Source organism: Cyanistes caeruleus, chromosome 1 (genome assembly GCF_971803275.1).
Source record: "Cyanistes caeruleus chromosome 1, bCyaCae1.hap1.1, whole genome shotgun sequence".
Taxonomy (NCBI): domain Eukaryota; kingdom Metazoa; phylum Chordata; class Aves; order Passeriformes; family Paridae; genus Cyanistes; species Cyanistes caeruleus.
Window position 1 is genome coordinate 130,208,278 of NC_141701.1, and position 22,668 is coordinate 130,230,945.

A 22,668-nucleotide genomic window follows, 5' to 3' on the forward strand; every position below is an offset into this window, starting at 1 on the left:
TCTGAGACAACCCCTTATATCAGCATCTTCAAGAACTGATACTCTGTGGAACATTTACACGGGAAAAACATCACAGTTATCCATGCAAGCAATCTTTTATGCTATTCAACTTTTCATATGAATTTTATACAGTATATTATAAAGAAACCCTTGTAGGATTCTTACTGTGAAGGAAAAAAAAAAAAACAACTACTTTTTTTTTTCAACTTGTCAACATAGCTTTAGCAATTTTAACAGTAAGCTATACAGGAATAACCTTGTCCCTCATGACATAGTCCTGTCATGCTCTCCACAGAAAAATCTATATGGAAATGCATGGAAACATTGTCTCTAATACTCAGCTGCAGTTTTAAACTGCAACTCCATTGAGTATAATTCCCTTTATTTTAATCCTCAAGTCTCTTTGCTCCTGCTATCTATTATTAATCATTCTATGTATCTAGAAGGATGCATGGGTGAATCACACTGACTTAATTCTTTTACTACATCAGAGGACTTTATATTAAAAAAAATCTAAAAGCTTAAGGCAGGACTTTCACCATAATACAGGCCTCCTGCAGATCCTTACTCATCCAGAGATCCCCAAAGACAACAAAAAGCAGTCAAGAAAAGCTTCAGGGTCAGTTTTATTTGAGAGACTAAATTAAAGACGTTTTCATGAAGATGTCATGCTGTTTTTCCTCTCTAAAGCCCATTCCCACAGATGAGAAAGAGTAACTCATACTGCAGAAACAAGCATTAAAGTACTAAGTTCCTGATGCTCCTTCTCACTCACCTTGCAACACTAGAATTTGTTGGTAGTGTTACTGCAGCTTGAAGATTTTTGTAAAAGACTAAAATTACCAAAAATAGGAGCAGGGATTGGGAGAGGGGAAGCATCTATTCAAGTCTTTTCTAAATTTTTCAATTTAGAAAATTATCAATCATCAAGTTTTCCTATCCTTGCTAATGATACTCAAGCTAGCAATACTTCTATAGACCCGTTGTTCCATACTTTGGAATTGTACTTTGTATTTGTGTGCCTGCTATGTAGCTACCTAAAGTAGGCAGGTGCCTGCATAGTTTATACACCCTGTATTGGAGCCATAGCACAGAGAGAAAGGTACTAAACTATAATACTGTAATATACTAAAAGAGTATATTATACTATTTTATACTATATTATACTATGTATAATAGTACATTATACATACTAAAAAGATGGCATCTAATTAAAAGATGTGATTACAGAGAAGTTCCTTGCACTTACAGTAACTGCACAATCCAAAACAAGAGACCAAACAGGTCTTCAAGCTTCACATTCACCCACTTCATGCAGCTCATTTCTGTTGCAGGTCTAACAGAAAAGATGAAAGGGAAAGGCAGCTGCAGGGAAGATTCACAAACAAGAAATTCCCTGAGAAACAAACCCCAGCAGCAGGTTGATCATCTCCGAGGTGAAGCAGGCCAAGGGCCCTACTAGTGACTTGGCCAGTTTCTCTCACAGCCTCAGAAGTGCTTTTACTGTGACACATGCTAGTTCACACACATAAATGTTTTGTTCTCAACACACATGGCCTGATGATATTCCCAGTGCATTGAAAGCTATGTAAATCTTTTATCAGACAATATCTAATAACAAGTATAACTATGTATTTTTCAACTCAGAAAGCAAAAGACTTTTAAACTAGAGAATATATAAGATCAAATGTGCTATGATCAGATTAAAGGTCCCCATTGTTCCTGGAGGTGTCAGAATATTAGATTGCTAGTAGCTCTTTTCAGAGAATAAGAAACATGGCATGAAAGAGTAAATCCTTCTGGGAACGTCCCACACAGAAGGTGGAACCCACCTCCCACCTGATTATTGTCAGCTATTTAGGGACTTGATGCTGGAGTTTATTAAGTATGATAATCTGCATGCAAACATATTTGATTAGCCAATCTTGATTTATATCAGCATACAGAATAACTGAATACCAATATCCAACCATTAAGAAACAAAACAAAACAAGCACAATATTTACTGAGCCACAGAACAACACAAGAAGGAGAATTTGCCTAGTTCAATCTGCCAGACTGTTCCAGGTGTAGTCCATTAAGGGAAGCAGAGATTTCATAACATCTCTGGGCTATTCCAGTGCTGAAGGGTTTTCATACCAAACATTTCCTTCCTTATAGCCAGTTGTGTTTCAGCTTCATTATCCCTCATCCTCCCACTGTGCTCCTAAGTAAAAAGCACCACCGTGCTCTTGGTAACCAACTCTTAAGGCACTGGGAGACTGTAGAGCTCCTCATCTCATTACAGAAGGCAATACCATGGATTAAACATGATTTACCTTGACTGAAACTGGCACTTTCTTCACACCTACAGAAGCTACTTCCAAAAAGCCTCACTCTGTTATTTTCTATGGCATAGTGGTTGACCGAGCTGCAGTACTCCAGACTTTCTTTCTTGCCCTTCTTACAAATGGGTAAAGCAACAACCTTTCTCCAGTTATTTGGAACTTCTCTCAATCAAAGTCTGTCAAAGATCAGAGAGAGCAGCCTGACAGTGACATCAGCTGGTTTTCCCAGTACACTCAGGTTCATGGTGTGATTCCTGGGTTTGTCTGGGAGTTGGATTCTATGATGCTTACAGGTCCTTTCCTGAGGTCAGACTGACAGGCCTGTCATTCCCCCGACCTTCTCCAGACCCAGAAGGGTCCCCAGACCCTTCTTGTAGATGGGTTTCACATTTGCTAACCTCCAGGCATCTGGGACCTCCCCAGCTAACCGGGATCGAAGATAAATTATAGACAGTGGCCTGATGAGCTCTTCTGCCAGCTCCTTCAGTACCCTCACACGAATCCCATCTGGATCCACAGACTTGGGAGTGTCTGAGTGGCACGGGAGGTCACTAACTACTTCCTCCAGGATTGCAGGGGCTCTGTTTTGCTCCCTGTCCATGCCTGCCAGCTCAGGGGGTTGGTGCCCCTGAGGATTACTAGTCTTTCTGTTGAAGGCTGAGGCAAATTTCTTACAGTGTTACTCATTAGAGGTTTAAAATACTTTATTTCTACGTAAGACTGGAGGGGAAATAAACAAACTCAGACAGCCAAATTCACACCACAGGATCAAAAATAATTTGTGCACTTCATTCCGTAAGAATTCCTAATATACTTTACTTTCCTCTGGAATTTTAATTAGATTTTAAGAAGAATACAGGTATGGTGTTCAAGGACTATTTTTCACAGCAACAATTACTCAAGATGTAGTCTCCCCTATTATATCTTCTCAAGAAAGCCATTTTTTATAGGTCATCCATTTTTAATTTGATAAAGCCTCTATATTCTGTTCTCCTTTTTCATTTGACCGCTGAGTCTTCTCATAAATGTTCATTTCCTAGCAGCTAGAGCACAATGAACAGAAAAGCAAACCACTGTTCATCTGAACAAAGACACTCCCACACAGTGAACTATCTATGTCTGGGAGTCCTGCTATAGAAAACACATGCCCACAGTTATTCAAAGTTTCCACTTCAGCCGCAGTGCAATGCACTGGCAGATATGAATAGCCTTTCTTTTACCTTGTTTATTCAAGAACTGTGATCCACTAGCCTACTTTTAAGCATTTGATATCCTACAGTGAAGAGATTAAATAAGCCTGACACCAAATGAAAAACTTCTGACACGATGATGATTTTTTTAGTAAACTTAAGAAACCAAAATCTGAAGGTCTTGTCCTTAGAGACTAAAAGGCCTTTGCTCTAGGATTTTATATTTATTATGCTAGCAAAGGCAAATCCTTTCTCTAACAGAAACTGATTTCTTGATAGGTTCTCTTCTGCCTTGAGTGCATTTGAAAGCAAAACAACCATCTTTCTAATTTCCACACAGCTCCTCATGTAATTAATCAAGTATACAATCTAAACTGACTTCCTTTCCAAGCACATTTGTGGGAGAAAATCGTAAATATTTCCAAGTCATTTGTGGGAGAAAATCGTAAGGAGAAATAGGACTGTATTTCAGATCTTGTTTAAGAAGAGTCTTTCATAGTGGGAAGGTAGAAGATATATAATAATACAGTATTTAAATAAGTTAAATAATAATAATATAATAATAATTGTATACTGCTATCATAATACAGTATTTAAGTAAATAAATATGCACAGGGGCACACGGAGAGCACACAGGTGTGCTCTCATTTCTCATGCTTCCAGTTAAAGAGGTCATGACCTTTCAGACTTTAACCTCATCAGTTCTAGTTTTTCATCTTGGTTCTCAGAAGAGAAATTTAACCCATCTGGCTTTCAGTTTTATGAGGTCATGAGCCATGAAAGAAAATCTAGCTTTTAAAAAAAAAAAAAAAAAGGAGATACATAATCTCTCTGTGCATAAGAGTAGATTACGCAGATGTTTCTGTTATGTCAAGGCAAACTTAAAAGGGAAAAAATATCCTCAGCACAATATTACACATTCATGTCTCTACCACTGTGTATTTCTTTCTGGTTATACATTTCTAGTCCCTCAATGAAAACCATACACAATGGTCAACCTTAAACTGCTGCCAACACAAAGCTGTGAAAATCCAGCCTTTCATGTCATCACTGGGATATTTAGCCTGGTGCTACAATGAGACAACAGTTTCATCAGAAGTGATAGACAGTCGCTTTTTCTACTACAGCAGGGCACAAAAAAGCATCCCACCCTGTCCTCTGCACTATAGCAACACCAGGCAACACAACCAGAGAGTCAACTTACATCTGAGCTGGACATTTGTGATCAGTTCACACCTCCAGCAATGAATTTAATAGTGCTGGTGAAAGGCAGGTTGTTTTTTTTAAAAAAAAAAGCTCAGCAAAAAAGTTTCCTTCTCCCCGGCCACACAGACCATAGAGCTTCACAACACACACCATAGGAAACATTTTACATACAAAAGAGTTTAAGAGATTTTTTTTATGGTTTTCAGCATTCCACAAAGCTAGAGAACTTGAAGAACATTGTTACAATCTCCTGAAAGGTTTATAATATGGGGATACTTGAAAGTCAGATTAGTTCATAGGGTTCTATACATGTAGATGATACAACAAAACTATTAAACAGCACAGCACCTTCATCAGATGGTTAACTCACATTTCACTACAAGAACACTGAATGATGCACCTGTTTCATGTCCTTAAGAGATGAAAGCTCATAGTAAAATGCAACATGCAGGAATGGCTTTTTAAAGCATTTATTTCAAAAAACAGCAAGTTTTGAAAAATGACAACAAAAAGTCATACACAAACCAGGAGACAATTGCTTCCAATACTATTTCTCTAATTGCCTTTCAATCTAAAGGCCAATCAAGTTCTTGTGGACTGTGTCCACCTTAAGTCCTGTTCCTTTCTCCGGCATAGCAAATACACACTGAGCTGTTAATTGCAGTAACGCTAATTAAAAGACAAAACCTCACGACTACATTAACAGTGAAATTGCCAATTAGCACACAAGGCTTCCTCATTACTGCTGCTGCGTGAAATGTGAAGCATGATGTGGACAGCAGACATAAAATAAAAGACATTTTTAAAAGGCCAATAGGTCACATTTTCAGCTTACTTCAAAAGTACTGCTGGAATCAGTAACTGAGAAGCTGACCTACAGGAAAGAAGGAAATTCCTACAACCTTTTGTGAAAACCACTAAAGAAAAATATTGCCATTTTCCACATCTGCATTCACAATAGTTTTCAGAGGAAAGAGTACTTGCCTTGGTGTAGCCACTAGAAAATGGCTTAAAAATTTAAAAATAGGCCAAAGGCTAAGATTTCAGTAGATAATTTATCCTGACTTTATACTCCACTAAAGGCTTCCCCAGAAAAAAACTAATGGATACTGAAAGCTGTCCAGGTGATGCTAGTGTCCTCTATTCTACAGAAGGAACACTTTTTCTTGTGCCCTTCAGTCTCTTTCACTGACCATTTAATGAAAGTTAATCCAGATCTTCACAACCCTAGAGCTTGTGCACAAAATGATTGTGCTTTTTATACAGTCTGTATTTCCTCAGGTCTCTCTCTACCTTTTTTCCTTCCTTTTTAAAGGTTTTTAATTCTAATTCAGAGATCTCATGGTAAATAAAATGGAAATACTTTCAGCATGATCTTCCTTGAGAGAACTGGAGTAGGTATTTGTTTATTTGCTCCCTTTTAATCAAGCATTTTGTTGACCATAATCAATTTCTTCACTCAGGAGAAAAATGTGCCATTATCTACAATGAAGAAGGTGTGTCTAAGGAATAGGGTGGGGGTAGGGGAAGAGAAGTCAATGGAACCATCTGTCTTGACATTCCTGAAACATTATAAGAGACTTGTAATTAACTGCTTGCCTACCAAAGTCTGCCAGCTTTAACTCCCCCGTGTCACTGATCAGAAGGTTCTGTGGTTTCAGGTCCCTGTGCAAAATGTAACGCTGGTGGATGTAAGACAGTCCTCGCAGCAACTGAAATAAAAATAACTGAAAAAGAGGGGGACAAAAAATGACCTCTGTTAATATTTTGCATATAACCACAGGTGATTTCTTCACAATATGCAGGGTGCTTGCACATTGCGGTAACATTGTGTCAGAATTCCTCCCAATCTGGCTAATTCCCACCCAAATTTAACACAATGAAATTTCCATCTGAAATATACTTACTTTGCAAGGACTAAACCCAGCCTCCAAGCCCTACTATGTCATCGATTCAATTTGACTGCTTTAAAAAGAATGAGAGTAATACAACAATGTGCAGAAGGCACATAATTTCTACCAAATTATAATTATATTCCATTTACCCATATGGCCTTAAAGATTAGGTGGTAGCCCGAAGACAGATGTGTATCTTCACTAATTATAGGAAACAACAGTACAGGGTGGATAGGGATGGGGAGATAAGGCTGGGGGATGGAAAACTGAAGCTAAAACAAAGAAATTAATAGTATAACAATAATGCCCATGTACCCAAGGAAATCTGCAAATAAAATAGATTTTATCCTTCTAAGTCTATTTTAATGGGAGTTTCCTATGTATTTTTCACTAGGAAATAATAACCCTCACTGAACCTAAAGACAACTTTTGAAACCTACTGGCAGTAGTCTTTAAAGTAAATTTAGATAGAAACCTAACTCACCTCCTGGTTTCTTAGAGTCCTTCCCTGGATTCTATCAATGCTTACTCCTAAAACCAAGCATTACAATTGTGTATTCTGTAATTTACAATTATGAACAAAGAGCTGGATGAAGAAGATCTTTTGTGCTCCCCTATTCATCTCCTGCATGCATCATTCTCCCGCATCCTTTCAGACACTTGCTGTGAAGGGCTGTGTTAACCGTCATGGGTTTTGTCAATACAAAGGGTGAATGAACTCCCAGGAGTTTTCTTTGCTGTTATGAAGAACCTATCCCAATGTAGACCCTTCCACCTGATACATTTTAAGAAATACTTCAGTTTCTAAATGTGAGCACATAAATCCCCTCCAAAGCTAAACAAGGAGGACTCAAGAGCAGATACGGACTTTGTGTCCCACGGCTCAGAGGGCAGCAGAACGTGTTCTCTAGGAAGATGTGGAAACCACACCAAGGATTTGGGAAAAGTCAACTCAGGCACACAAGAATTTCTAATTAACTTGCAACACAAGCAGCCTATTCACTGATTACTGAAGTGAAGAGACATTATAAAAAGGGTTACAAAATCTGATTATAGAAGAGAATAAAGGCTGACATGAAAGAAACAGAAATGTCATGTTACTGAAGGTGAAATGAATTTAATTGCATTTCATTTTTTTCCCTGAGTGCAGACACAATGCACTCTGTGTTTAGCTATTTAGCCAGGGCACAAAGAGCCATATCAATCACCTTCTTGCCAGGGTTGGGTCTAACAATGTGCTGAGGAAACCTAAGAGCAAAATACAGAAACAAAGAATAGCAGGAAAGTCATAAGTAACATGCACATTCCTTTTTGAATTGTGGTTAAAGTGGAATTCATGGTACATAAAAACAATTTTAATAAGAGCAAGAAGCAGAAATGGCTTTCATTACAGACTGAAAATATCAATTTAATTCTATTAAATTGCTTCAGAATAATTAATTTTTTAAATAAAAAGATGGGAAAAATAACTAGTTTGCTAGGCTAAATCAATGGCATTTAACTTCAAACATTACTTCTAAATATACAAAGAAATTTCCATTGTCATGGTAGCTTACAGCACTTAATCTTTATAATAACTCAAAATATATTTATTAATGTATTTCATTTGGCTTTAGTGCAAAGACTCAAGAGATTTGACATAATGTGCTAAAAAAAATGCCCAACAACTTCACAGCTAAACAGAATAAACATCTGCTCTTGAGGACAGCTTTGGAATGTAGTTTTATTCCAAACTTGTAGACATTCTGTACTCATTAAGTACTTCCCCAAAAGTTAATTAATTCACTCACACCTCCTTGGAGGAAGCTCATGGAAGACAAGGGGAAAAAAAAACTTCCCTGAATTCATTATAGGGTAAACTCAGATACTGTTTTTTTTTCTTTTTGTTTTTCTCTTCCTCTTTGATTTTATTAGGTAATATTAAATACGAAAATATTTACGTGAGCACAAGCCTAATGTCTGGCAGCAAAACATTCTGCAAACCACAGGCCCTTTGTGGTTGCTTGGGATGAGAGAACACCAACGAGGCCTCTCAATTTCCAACAGCTACCCAGCCCATAAAAAGAAAAGATGAATTAGAAAAAATGTTTCTGATTCCTCATAAAACACTTCTGCCCTCTCACAATCCAGTTCCCTCTCCTGATCTTGAGGAAAACCTTCTCCAGGGAACTCATTTTCCTTCCAGCTTATCTGCATTACCTTTACAAGGACAAAAAGGAATCCTAGATGAGGTACTATCAATCCCTACCCATATACCCAGTCTGCAATCAACATCTACTATACCTCCTATCATGGTCCTACTCTCATCTTACTTGCTCCTTTCTCCACCTCACTCAATTCCAATCACTATGAAACCTCAGACTGGGGTTTTATCAGGGGGTTTTAAACAAGCAACTGAACTGCCATTTCCCAAGGCCCCAGGATGGCAGCTGGAGTCAATGGCAAATTCAACATGTACTTCAGCAGGTTGGTTGTGACGGTAAAACCAACACAGGTTCATAGCTCTTTAGCTTTTATGTTAGTAATTTTAATATTTGCATGGTCATACACAAGGCTGTATACGTATTGAATAAACAGCAATAAACAAACTCAGACATCATTCGCTAAGATATCATTTGTGTACAGTTCCTAGCTTATTAGAAAAAACAAAGGTTTTGGTAATAAAGTTAGGCTCACACAATGACAAAGGTCATTGTGGTGAGAGTTGAAAAAGACAGAAAACAGGCCAGGGATTTGTCCCTAGAAGTCAGGTTTTCAGCAAAGCTTAATATTAGGAAGCTCAACACTCAACATTCAGACAAAAAACCTAACACTTGTGGCTTCAAGTCTTGCTTCTTTATTATAGCCATTAAAAAATACCATTTTTCCCCCTGACTGTTATGCAGCTCTCACTCTAATGAGCAACATATTTTAATGAAGACTCTTCATTGTCAGCGAGAAAAATGCATGCAGGTCAAAGCTAATTCAGGGTTTATGGACTGTGATATTAAAAGAACATTAACAGTTTTTAAAACTTACAAGAGAAAGCCTTCAACTCCACAAAGGGGTGAGTTAGCACCCACCTAGTCTTTCAAGTGTAATGCCTGGATAGCCATTTGAGCTATATGCAGCATTTGACCAAATGCCCAAAGCTGTTTTAAAATATAACATTTTCTGAGAGGTTTGTAGCTATCTGGATAAACAGCCCAACTTGCCTGGTGTTTTAATGAGTCTGGGTGAGTGTACAACCTAGAGCCTCTCATGCAGGCATCCAGTGGCTGCCTGGTGGCCTCTGTGCTGCAGAACGCTTTGCTATCTATCTGCTGGTCTCTGAACGAGCTTCTAAGTTAGACACTGACACAGGCCATGCAAAACACATCTCAAGGGTGGGACTGAGAGCAGCTAATGCTGTCTGACTCAGGTTCAGAAAGCTCTTTCCAGTCTAATGATGAAGGGGAACACTCACATACAGATAACCTGTGTAAAGTACTCCATACAGTTGTCCTCCATTACCAGAGGTAGTAGAGAGTTTCTGGCAAAGGATGCTGGGGTAAATGAAAAGCAGAAGTTTCCCTAGGGATGCCTAGGGAGATTCTCCAGAAAATGTACCATTTCCACACAGACTCTGCTGAGGCACTGAAGAGCCCAATGACAGAAAGGATGTTCGCCAAGAAGACAGAATAATAATGCCTGTGGGGGCCTTTTTCAAGTCTTTCCATGATGGCAAAGAGGGATTTCTAAATTATTTTCTTCATTTGATCTCCCTTAATTCATGTTGTGTTGTGGGAATAGAAGACCTGGCCCTGGATACAGAAGTAGAAAGCTACACAGAATTAGTAAACTACAAAGAACTTTTTAGTTTACAGAAGATGCACAAAACTCTTGGTTCTGCCCTTTTGGCAGCAAAAGACTGCAAAAAAGGCTGAGATAATCTGAACCAGGAGCTAACATTATTGCAGAAGAAGGTTGAAAGCAAGCCTGAATTAATGTGTCTTTCCTTTAGCAAGCTCATACTGCTCTATTAGTATAGTTACTTTTGTAACATAATACACAATACAGCACAAGCTTTATAATCATCTATCACTGATTACACAAATGCTCCTGCTTGCTCTGTGTATAAAAGCACACTGTCTGGGTATCACACAATCATCTGAATTCCCAAATGTGTATTCAGCATCAATTGAATCATATTTAGTCTTAACTGGCCATCAAATCTAAAAATACCAGTAAAAGAAACTAAATTTGAGACATCCCATCTCACAACCTGTGAAGTTCTCCCTGTCATCCAGAGGACAGTACAGGCTTCTGTAAATTATTAGCTATTTAAAAAGGCAAAATGAGGTAATAAATCACTACAGTGCCATCTCACAGCCTTGGAAATAAACACAACCAAACACATTACTCAGTTCCATTTGGGTTCACTAGACTATTTGCGAGTTTTAGAACTACTTGCTTTAAAACATTCACATTAGGAAAAAACTACCTGGTAATATGTACTATCACAGAAGCAATGACAAATGTTTCTCTGTGACTTCTGCTGGCATGTCAAAAGCTCATTGAGCACAATCTTTTTTATCACTCTTTGTTTGCTATTCATTTCTCTCTTCTCAACCAGGATAATCACCATGAGATAAAATCCAACTTTTTATTTCTATGAGCTGGGGAAATACTGCACTTTTTAGGCCAAATCTTTGTCGACTCTATTGCTTAAATTGTCAAAAGAAGTTCCAGAAACAAAGTATTGACTTGAGACAAATTTGCATCCCCATAAGTAAGGAAAATCTGAATAAAAAATTGTTAGCCATTTGAATCTGCAAGATTTTCAGGATCCTAATAAGATTTATCTCACTAAAAGGTTTCTCTTATCTGTCTTCCCTGGAATCAACTGATTCGTCATCAACATCCTTTTTGTCTCCAAAAAACATTTAAAACAATCTGCTCCAAAATGCATTTATAAAGGCCTCTAACTTGCTCCTGCATTTCTTACACAAGAGTCTTACCAAGGCAATGTCACACAGAAATAAATATGGTACAGCCACTGGAAATGTGTATCACATCATCGCTTAAAAATGTATATATACAGATTTTTCCACTTACTTCCAGCAGAACTGCAAAGGAAAGAGATTGGAATGTGTTAATTTGCTAACTTCTATTCTCTTTGATGCTCTTTTAATCATTTTTTGTCCCCTCTGGGTACTACTACAGTCATTTGCAATGAGGAAGGTGTGCTTAATTAACTGAGTATAAAGACACTCCCTCATGATCAGTTATAGCCGTCTGCTAATGTTCAGTAAGTGGAAGTCTCAGGTTTTTTCTTCTGAATGGCAAAAGTAAAAATAAATTCAATTTAATCTAATCTGCTTTTTTACCTTTCATCAACTACTTCCATGCTGAAGTAGGTCACAGTGGCAATTGTTGCCTTACCAGTTTTAAAATTTTGAAGTGTTCTCCCTATAATATACATGTTCTCTTGCCGTATGTGAATCATTAAGATCATACAGACAATAAATTACAAGTGCACTTATGAAAGTGACATTCTTCTAGCATGAATTTTAATATGCTAATGAAGATTCTGCATTAACTGTTCACAGTTGTGCATATTATCAAACCATTAAGTGACAAGACTGACATGAAGTAGATTGAAATGCTGATCCCATATTTAATGTCTGATAACTAAAGAGTCTAATTTAAATAATCAATTCTCAATGCCATGTGTAAAAGACGACCTTAATTTGGCATAACATTATTCTGTCTGCTGCACACCTGCTTGTTCACCGACAGAGGAATGAAAAATAGCACCTTCTCAACCACATTAAACAGCATCACCTCTTACTTAACATATCTGCTGAAATACACTTTTAATTCAACTTCACATCAGCAGCATGACCAACTTTAGTGAGTAGGAGAGAGATTTCAGATGGATGACATTAGTTTAGATTTGCTTCCAGTAACAACAGATAAATTTAAGATGATCACCACAGCACATTTTCACCTCAAAGTCAAAGACTCTTTTCTTCAAACCCCAGTGAGTCAGTGACATGAAAACTCATCATAGCTGGATCTACTACCACAGTTTAACTGCCCACTATAGGTGTCCTATGCACCTATGGTGCTCAGCCTCCTGGTCAGACAACTCTAGTTACACACAGGTGCTCACACACCTACATCACATAACATGTCTTTGTCACAAGGGGATGCAGAACTTGGCATGTAATCCAACACAAGTCTCCCCAGAGGAAAGGGGGAACACAAACCTCCTGTCCATGCCACAGCTCTTATACAACCACCCAATGGAAAGGAAACAGAAACATGCTAGGGAAGCCTACATTGCTAACACAACTGCAACCTAAAACCTAATGCATTTTTATCCTACTTTTCAAATATTATGGTTTTCTAACAAGCACATGGGTTTGTATCTTACTAGCTGCTGCTTAGCAAGAGCCAGTATGCCATGCTCTGCCACTGCCAAAGTTCAAGCAGCTTCATTTCAGTGAGGCTTACGTGACTTAAGTAAGCCTCAGATGGATACAACACAGGAGCTGCCTAATCCTTGCATGTTCTGAATGCTTCCCTACCCTTTGTGCTTCAGACCATCCTAAAGCTGCAATCAGTTCAGTGATAAATATTAATGTTTACAAAAGACATCAGATGACAACTAACCTATGGCTTTGACACAGATTATTGATTTTCACATTAGTCATTAAGTACCAAAATTACTCGTCTGACAAAAGCAGATTCAACATTAAAAACTGAAACCATTCTTTAAGGACAATGTTCACAGTGCTGCAGTGCAGCAAGGAACACATGAATACTATAAATTACTAAATTCCAGATATTTCAGGTAGTATAATAACAATCAGTGTATTTCAACATTTTCAATCCAATGTTATGGAGACCACCATTAAACCCTTGGTTTAATAAATCAAATTTTTATCATATCTAGATTTTTTTTTAACTGTGTAGATGCTATAAAGTTGACTGACCTCTTCTTGAGCATTTAGCACATAAAAATGTTGAAGCATCCCATTATATGTCACTAATTACTATCTATTACATTCCTTTAAAAACATTTTTTAAAAGTTTTAAGATAAACTAATTATATTCTCACTGAAACCTAGGCATATTTTTACAGAGATTATTGGGCTGCCCTAGGAAACTTAGTACCCAAATCCCAATCCACATTTTGCTATATACCCTGACTCAGTCCTGCAGTGATAAAACACATTTTAAAAGGTTCTGGTGGGGATAGAGCTTAGTTAGTTGAGGTTTTGCTTCAAAAATATCCATCCATTATGCACAGAAGACTGCTGTGTCCTGCTTCCTAGGAGAAAGGAAGGCTCAAAATTGAGATGGGTAAGAGCTGAAGTCTTGAAGACTCCTGGAAGAAGGCTGAATATTCTTGTTGCCTGCATGCAATGCTCAACAAGAGGGTCTGCCTATTTCTTTTTAACACTTTTTGGCCGCAGGAAGGGAAAAGGTGCCCAGGGAAAAGAACAAATCAGTGCAGCAATATTAGATAGAATAAGAACAAACTGGAAGTTCCTTCCCCCTCTGGTCACACAGCAGACTACAGGAGGCTTCCAAGTTGCCTGAAGTAAAAGATTTGGAGAGCAATTAAGGGACAGGGACAGCTTTTGTCTGGTTGACAACCCGTTGTCGTTCAGGCTGGTGTTGCACGGATTAAGGAACAGTGGGTCAGAGGCAAGTGTCCTTTTATATAGCCAAAGATGGGGTTTTTCCTCTGTCAAATGCCCACACAAATCAATATTACCTCTAACTGCAAGTAGAAGAAAAAAGGCAGCGAGAAGAAATTCAGGATGCTTTTCTCAAAAGACTTCAGCTATCTCAAGGCAGCATCACTAATTAAGAAGCAAATTAGCTTTCATTAATAGATTTATTTTTAAGGCAGGGATGCAAACAAGTAATGCAGGCATGACAGATGCAAGCTTTTGCTCCACTTATTCTACCAATAATAGGAGTTACAATAAACAAACTCAACTATAAAATAAATGCATCAAAGCATAAAGATGAATTTATGCGCATTACTAGGAATGTAATAATATGGAGTAAAAGTTAAAATAAAGGTGATATGATTAGAAGAATCTAAGAACAGTTACAGTTTCACAGGACATGCTGAAATGCACAAATAAAAATATACTTAAATTATGAATTTACAAAACCAGAGCCTGTTATGCACAGCTGCAAACAAAGGCTCAGGAGAACCAAGAAGATAAGAAAACAGACTGGTGGTGATAGCCCTGCACCAGACAGAAAGGGACATAAATCAGAATGAAGATCATAACAAAAAAATATAAAAATATCACTGGTAGGGTCAGCTAGTTGCTCTGACCCATTAGAGTTCCTGCTGTAGGAAGCAATCCAGATGTTCCAACTGAGCATGGACTATCCCTGAAGGCTGCAACATCTGTAGGAAAGAAAGCCAGGAGTACAGATTTCCACAGCCTGGGCCAGGAGGAACAGCAGAGGGAGAGTCAGGAGCAAATCTTGTACCTCAGTTTGCAATAGCACATTTTGCAGCTTGGCAGGCACCACCCGGTACACACATAAATCAATTCCTATTTCCAGTCATGGACAAGGCTGCAGCAGTAGCTTCCAGCAGAAACATAATTATATGTGGGGCCATGTATTTAAGATTTATTGCTTGCCTTCAATTGTGGAAAAATTGAGAAAGACATCTTTTAAACCAGACACAGGAGGATGAGGCCATGCCTACTCCACACAGACTTATTCACTGATTACCTTCTCCTCAACATCTCTAACCATAACACTGTACACAGTATATGAATATATAGCTATAAATAAATGGTAGATATGCAAGTTTGTTAGCTACCAAAGACCTAAATCATTGTATATTTGGAGCTAATGAAATTTGCAGAATATATGGACTGAAACAACTGCTTTATGCCAATTTCTCTTCAAGCTGATGAAGATGTTTTAGGTACATAACTGTGTTTATGTCACCAGAATAACTGGCTTAACATTACCAGGGATAGGCATTTTTAAAACATCTCAGCATCACACAAAAATTCCTTGAAGGGTTTAAAGCCAGATGTTATTTGTAAGACTTGCACCTCCACCCATGAATTATAAAATCCTGAAATCATTGTGTGTCAATACATACATACCAATAAAAATGCTAAACCTAATGCTTTGGGAAATAATCGTGTTTTATTTGCTTAAGCATAGTGTCCCTACAACTGCCAGCTGAGATATTCTTCTTTATACTTCCACATACTTATAGTATCCTGCTAAGTCCTTATTTAAAACAGTTAAGTGACAGCAAATAGCCTATTTAAAACCACAAAGAAAGGCAATGTCAAACACAATACCTGAGGGGACAACAATATGTGTGTCCATCAAAGTAATTTAGATTTTTATTCTATTTATGAGTCTTCATTTAAAAGTAAGCCTGAGGGAACAAGCATTGTCTTTAGCCTGCAAATGCAGAGAAAATTCAGAAATATAATTAAGCTGAAGAGATCCTATAGAAGTCAAGAGGTAAGTAAATAATCATTTTGCATCTGCCTTCCTATAAAATGCTTGTTTAACAGGAACTACTGTATATAGTTTTTGGAAAAAGAAAGATGTGTGATTATGTGGGTTTGTATTTATAACTGGCAACAAGCCAGAAAGGAATATCCATCAATAGGCAATACTTTCCTCAAGAACAAAATTAAAAGGCAGGAGGTCTTTTGTCATGCTGGGAGAGCATCAATGGCTTAATCCCACAGGTTAGCCCCAGAGAGCCGAGGCTAATTTATTGCTACTGGAATATAATTGCTCAACTGGAAGCTTTTAAAATGGATTTAGGGATCACATAACCACTGATTCTGAAAAAACAGTGTCCAAAAGTTTGACTAAAAGTGAAATTACTGAAGGATCTCTAGGAAGAAAGGGCTGGCAGGAAGAGAAGGCTAATTAATATAGCTCAGCTTAACCCTTAGAAATCAGCTGTGGATCCAAACAGACAACTTTGTCCAGAAGCTAAACCAAAACAAGGTGGCAAAGTCTTAAATCCCCAGTTGCATAAATCAACAAAGTGAGTACAGCACAACAAAGCATTAAAATGAAATGGTTATGAAATAACTATCTTACTTCCTCTGAAACAAAAGAGCAGCACAAGTTTTTAGTTTGGCATGCTGGTGAAGGTCTGAGAATTCTTAGCATATATGACTGAGTTTCGGTCCTCCCAGCTGAAGAAATCACTCTCTTGGGCTATTTTTAATTTAGCTTTGAGAGCAGGTATCACACTGAAAACCCCAAGCAGTCTGATTCATTCATTGAAATGGTAGGATTCAACTCATCATGCCTGGTTTTAGCAATTACTGCATGATTAAGGCTAGCCTTTGTTGCTGGCCTGGCAAGAGAGTCTACTAAATATATAAAACTGATTTTCATCAATATTATTTAAGAGAAGAAAAAGTTAATTGTTCAATGGGATTGCTCATGTTTTGTCTGCTGATTGAAGTTTCATCTGCTACAACTTCCAATTTTTTTTCTTTTCTCTCACCTGCCACCCTCCACTTTTATTAATAATCCATTAGGAATTTAAAAAACTTGAACCAGCAGTACATCAGGATTCTACACTTAGATACTCAAATACATACTTGTAATGTGTCTATAGGCTTCAAAGGTGTTGCTGAGCATTGTTAGATGGTACAGATAGCCACAGAAACACGTGCAGCAAAATCTGAAAGGGAAATGCTGCTTCTGCAGTTCCCTCTGAGGCTCCTGTTTTAAAAGACAGGTATCTCAGGATTTAGTGGAGTGACTTACTAGCAACGCACACTATCTGTCTATATCCATCCTCCTCAAAGCAAGCTCACTGGGTCCTGATATGATGAAATAAAAGTACAGTTATGTGAATTATTATGTCTTTTTTAGAAGGGAAAAATTACAGCTACAACAACTACTGCCTTGAGCTACACAGCACTGCAGCCTTGGAGTAAGACAAATCTGAAGCAGGACAAAGAATCTTAGTAGCCAGTCTTCATTTATGCCAAAGCTCAGAGAAATGAACATAAACGTATCCACACAGGGAAATGAAACATAACCCCTTGTTTTTGCAAGCACATTCAACACCTGAAATTCTGCTTAGGAAACTGAGCAGGGAAGAAAGTTCAGAACTTTCAGGGGTCGAAAAGCAGGTCCTACCTCATTCCCTTTAGTGCCACACTCATGGGGTGTGTGTGTGTGTGTGTGTTTGGTTTGGGTTTTTTCCCAAATATAATCAGTAAAAAGGAATTTTCCATATTTTTTTTTTAGATGGCAGTAATTTTCATCTAAATTCATATGTTGTAGATGCCCCTTTTCATTCAAAGAACACAGAAAATTAATGAAGCTACATGATGTGCAACAATGATCAGCTATTGCAGAAGAAAAAATACTTCCTCTTTTTCAAATAATTCTCTTTTTTTTTAATCAAACAGGCCTTCTGGCTTTTCCAGAAAAGAGAGAGAGAGTTTTCATGAACTTCTACATTGCAGTAAGTTACATCCTGGAATAAAGTTCCCAGTATGACAGGTGAAGACTTGAACACTTGCAAAGTAGAACAACAATGGGACTGAAGTCCAAGTGCACAACAATTGTAACAAATATTGAGTGATCTATATACACACAACACATTCTGCATGTCTGCTTGGCTTCCATTTGATGCTGAAAGCATTTGGCTGACTTCCCAAATAGTAACAGGCTCAAGTCTCTACTCAACCACCTTTCCATTAAATCCTGCTAAGAAACTCTCCTTCCTGTGTGATGATTCTCAGTATCTACCTCAGAGGGGAAAAAAAATTTCCAAAGTGAAATCAGCTATGAAAATGCTGATCTCATCCAAGAAAGTGAGCAAAAAGATTAGGGAAGATTTTATATGTTCACATAAAAAGCAGTACATTCAGCTAATAAAATTAATTACAGTTCCTTCAAACTTAATGAACCCACACTCAGTTACCTAAATGAAGATCGAGCACTGACAGCCTAAATAATGTTTACCCTGGGGTTTTAGGGCAGTATTGTCTTAAGAGCAAATGTTTGAATGGAGGGGAGGGATTACCAACACTGTTAACAACATTCACTAATATATTTTGGCTCTGAGTCAATTTTACAAACCTCAGAAATTCTATTGCAGGAATGGTCAAATACTTGAATCTGTAATTATTTTCAAAGAAAACAAATATTTAAAATACAGTTCACTGCCAGGCTTTTTCCCTTTAGCTAGCAATCAGTTTCTATGAAACAACTGACATGACATTTTTTGCAAAGTTACTGCTACTGCACTTGCCTTGAATGTGTGCTCTTTTTGACTCTTACCTTCACATTCTCTGGATGAAGCCCTCCAGGGTGTTTGTCCATGTACTGACATAAATCAGTGTGCTAAAAGAAAGTCAGATGAAGAAAACTATATTAAAATCCATATGAGTGCAGCAATAAATACCCTTCTACTTAGGAGTGGACATAACAAATGGAAAACAAGATTTCTTTTTTTCAGCCACATATGTGCAAACACACATTTGTACCTTTACACTTATTTTATTTAACAGCCTTGATAACTGATATGAATATTCAACAAATGCAAATTAATATTTTTTCTAACACCCTGCATTTGGTAGATTAATTACCTGAATTTTAATACCATTCTAAAACTTGTATCACCATCAACACCACAAAGATACTATTGAGACACAAGAGGAAGAACATAGAGGGAGAATCTCACATCCAGCTCCCATTGTTCACATGATAACATTGCCCTTCAAATATAATTTTATAGTGATTCCAGATTAAGATGGGTTAAAGGTTTAGAAAATGAAGCTGAAAGGCATTGCATGTCAGAGGACTGAACGGTACTTTCCAGTTCAAAAAGAAGCACATATTATAGACATGTACAGCCATTAAAAACAGATACTTTAGGAAAGAACTTCATGGAAAATTCAAACCAAAGTTTTCACTTCATAGTTACATAAATTTCCTGCAAACGTAGCATGAAATCTCTTCATTAAAAACAAACAAAAAAAGGCTTGCAATGTATAGATTAATGTTATTTTAAATGAATCAATGTTTATAGCTTTTATTATGGAAACACTTTTCTCTGTATTCTTCTCTACATTTCTCCAGCAGCATGGTTTCAGTCAAGTGGCGTGTTGCTTCTCTAATGTGCTTGCACAACTCAGCTTCTGGAATTATGTTCAGAATAAAAAAACCCAAAAATATGAATTTGATTAACCAGAAAATACTCAGAGACAGACTCTGCCTTCCACATCTGGTTTCTGAACACATCTGGTAAAAATCATCCAACATTCCTTGAAAAGCTACTTGGCAATACCTGCCTCGCATACACAACAGCCCAGCTAAATACAGGCAGTTTTCAAAGTGAGAGTTTTGGACAAAAGCTGCCTTCCACACAGCAGAATGGTGTCTCTGTGCAACATTTCCTAAACCAGAAGACATTCTTTAGCCTTCTTTTGCAGAGTTATTCAGATACATAGGAAAGTTCACACCCAAGACACAAAATTTTTTCTAGTCACGACTATCCTGCTTAATTGCTTCTGAAATCACAAACTACAAATGTGATTCTATTCTGTGCATGTAGAATTAACATTGTAAAGACATAAAGATGCACAGGATGATTAGGCTCTGCACTAGCACAACTATTTTCACAAATTCTTACATGGCTTCAAGAGAGCAAGAGCCCTGACTGCAGGAAATTGCTTGAATCCCAAAATGAACAGCATGTGTATCACAAGGGCAGAGGGCATGCTCAAACAGTCAAACCACACTAAATACAGCAAAATAGAGTTTATTCCAAAATGCAAGATACAGACAGCAATTCTTCAATTTATAGCTTACAAGTTAGTGAAAGCATTTACAAAGAAAATTTGAAGATGGATTCTACCAGTGAATTGTTAGTGTCAAAGATTTTATTTATTTTGCATAAAGACTCTCAAGTTTAAAGACTTACTCCTCATTTCTGTAAAATCTTTAGCCTTAAGGTACAAATTCCTCTTCCATTCTCCCAGTTAGCCTTCTGGGACTGCATCAATAAACCATGCCACAAATGGGCCAGGCACCCTTCAGTACACATCACTACATTTCACATTTTTGTTTACTGTATGAACATCAAGAAAACACACTTAAACAAAGTCATCTGCTAATCTTGTCATTTGTTTTAATAAACTAACAGGTTCTGAGTACTAATCCTAGCACAAGAATCTGCCTTAATATCAGCTGAAACACTATTACTACAGATGATGACTGATGTCAAATAAGAAATTTGTGGGAGTCCACTCATTTTAATGGGTTATCTGTTGTCCAAGAGAAATGCCTGTCTTTGAATAGTGCTGGCACCAGCAGTGTTCAAGAGATGTTTAAAGAAAAGACTGAAATGTCACTTTAGAAAGGCCATTAGGGTGGCCAGGGAAGTGCTGTCCCATCCTCAGACACAGCCATCGTGGCCCCTTGAGCACGGCACGCTCCCTTGCGTGGGCTGGCTCAAGGAATTATCATTTGCCCCCAGTTTAATCTTTCAGCTTTTGTGAACAACTGATAACCTGGTAAGTGGGAAATTATTGCCTCCTTCACTTTCTACTGTTTTCTATGATTTGCACACAGTCAGCTGATAGAAACCAGATCAGAGGAAGACAAAGCCAGTGTTACTTCTGAAGGTCCCCCTTCCCGGAGCCCCACCACACCAGCTGCACTAACTGCATATTTTTATTCACCAAAAGCTTCTCATCCTATTCAGAGTCACAACTCCAGGAATAGAAATAAGTCATATTTTTTATTTCCAATATACTTGTAACAAAGGGTGAGGATAACCCCATTTTCTTATGCTTATATTTCAGTTACTATTTGGATGCATTTTCTCCATACAGAAACATCAATGATGATCGCATTTGTGTTATCCATCATTAACTTATTTTTCCTACCCCAAGGATGAAGACAATTTCCCAATTGCCTGATATAACCTTCTGCCATCAGTCTAACTGTCAAAACTTACAAAAACTGATTGAACACGTCTGCCTGAAAGTCAGGGTAAGCAGCAATTTCCTCAGGATCCTGGAAACATTACAGTCAGTTGTGCTGCAGTCATTTGGCATTTATTTTTTTCTCTACATACACACTACAGACACAGAGGAATGTGTACCAAACCTTCATTCAGATGGGGAAAAGAAATGGAAAGTATTTTCTGTTCAAATCTGTCAGCTATTTGCTTTCATAAAACTAAGAGTCCTTCTCATAAAAGTAGCTAAACATTATGGTAAGAACTGTGGAAGCAACTTAAAATGTTAGAGCACATTGCTCCCCACTTTAAAAAAAAGAAGGTGGCAGCAAAGCAAAGGCAACATCAGCTGCTCCCCTTTTCCAAGGTAGGGAGCGAGTGCACATTGAATTAAACATTAGTACAGCCAGGAAAACTGACAGTGCTGCAGAGACAGCTCTTTCTAAACCTGTTTTCCCTTTTGGCAGCCAAAGTGTCTGCTCCAGTGCTGTGTGCACAACTGACATTGAAGAAGACAAAATGAATGCAAGTTTCAGGAAAGCATTAGAAAAGAAAACAAGGGAGTAAGCTGGATGAAAGCGGTTTTTTAATGGTATTCCATGAAATTTGTACTATATAGATGGAGGGTTTTTCTTCATGCTGTATTTCATGGTGGAAAACAACATGCTTTCCCAAGTGGAAGAGTGGCTGCAAATACAGCCTGCCATGCTCTGACACCGGAGTCTTTGCTGCAGTCACCACCCTGACCTAATATATACCCTAAAGGAAAATTCAAGATACAATTACACATTGGCAGTAACATAAAACTATACTGAAACAAGGTACAAAGACAAGAAACATACCAACCAACACACCTTTTACAGTCCATTCTGCACTGTCTCAGAGAGTCAGGCAAACTCACAGGGAAGCAGCATATTGGGAATGCAGTACAGAGACTTCCAGGTAATTGTACACCTTCTGATCCCAAGTGGACCTGGCTAGGCCAATTCTGCTTCAAGCTAGCTTTTAACAGCTCTATCACCCATACTGTTAACCCCTAACACACATAGATCACCAAA

At 37.8% G+C, this 22,668-nt stretch overlaps 1 protein-coding gene across 11 annotated transcripts in view; it reads right to left on the reverse strand.

Moving 5' to 3' along the window:
- Positions 1 to 22,668, reverse strand: part of CDK14 (cyclin dependent kinase 14) — a 341,278-nt gene that overhangs the window by 177,898 nt on the left and 140,712 nt on the right. For all 11 annotated transcript variants that reach the window (XM_086857927.1, XM_086857960.1, XM_086857948.1 and 8 more), the window contains 2 exons: positions 18,925 to 18,987; positions 6,327 to 6,450 (listed from right to left, as the gene is read on the reverse strand). In XM_086857927.1, coding sequence (XP_086714053.1) covers positions 6,327 to 6,450; positions 18,925 to 18,987 — 187 coding nt within the window. The remainder of the gene's footprint in view (positions 1 to 6,326; positions 6,451 to 18,924; positions 18,988 to 22,668) is intronic.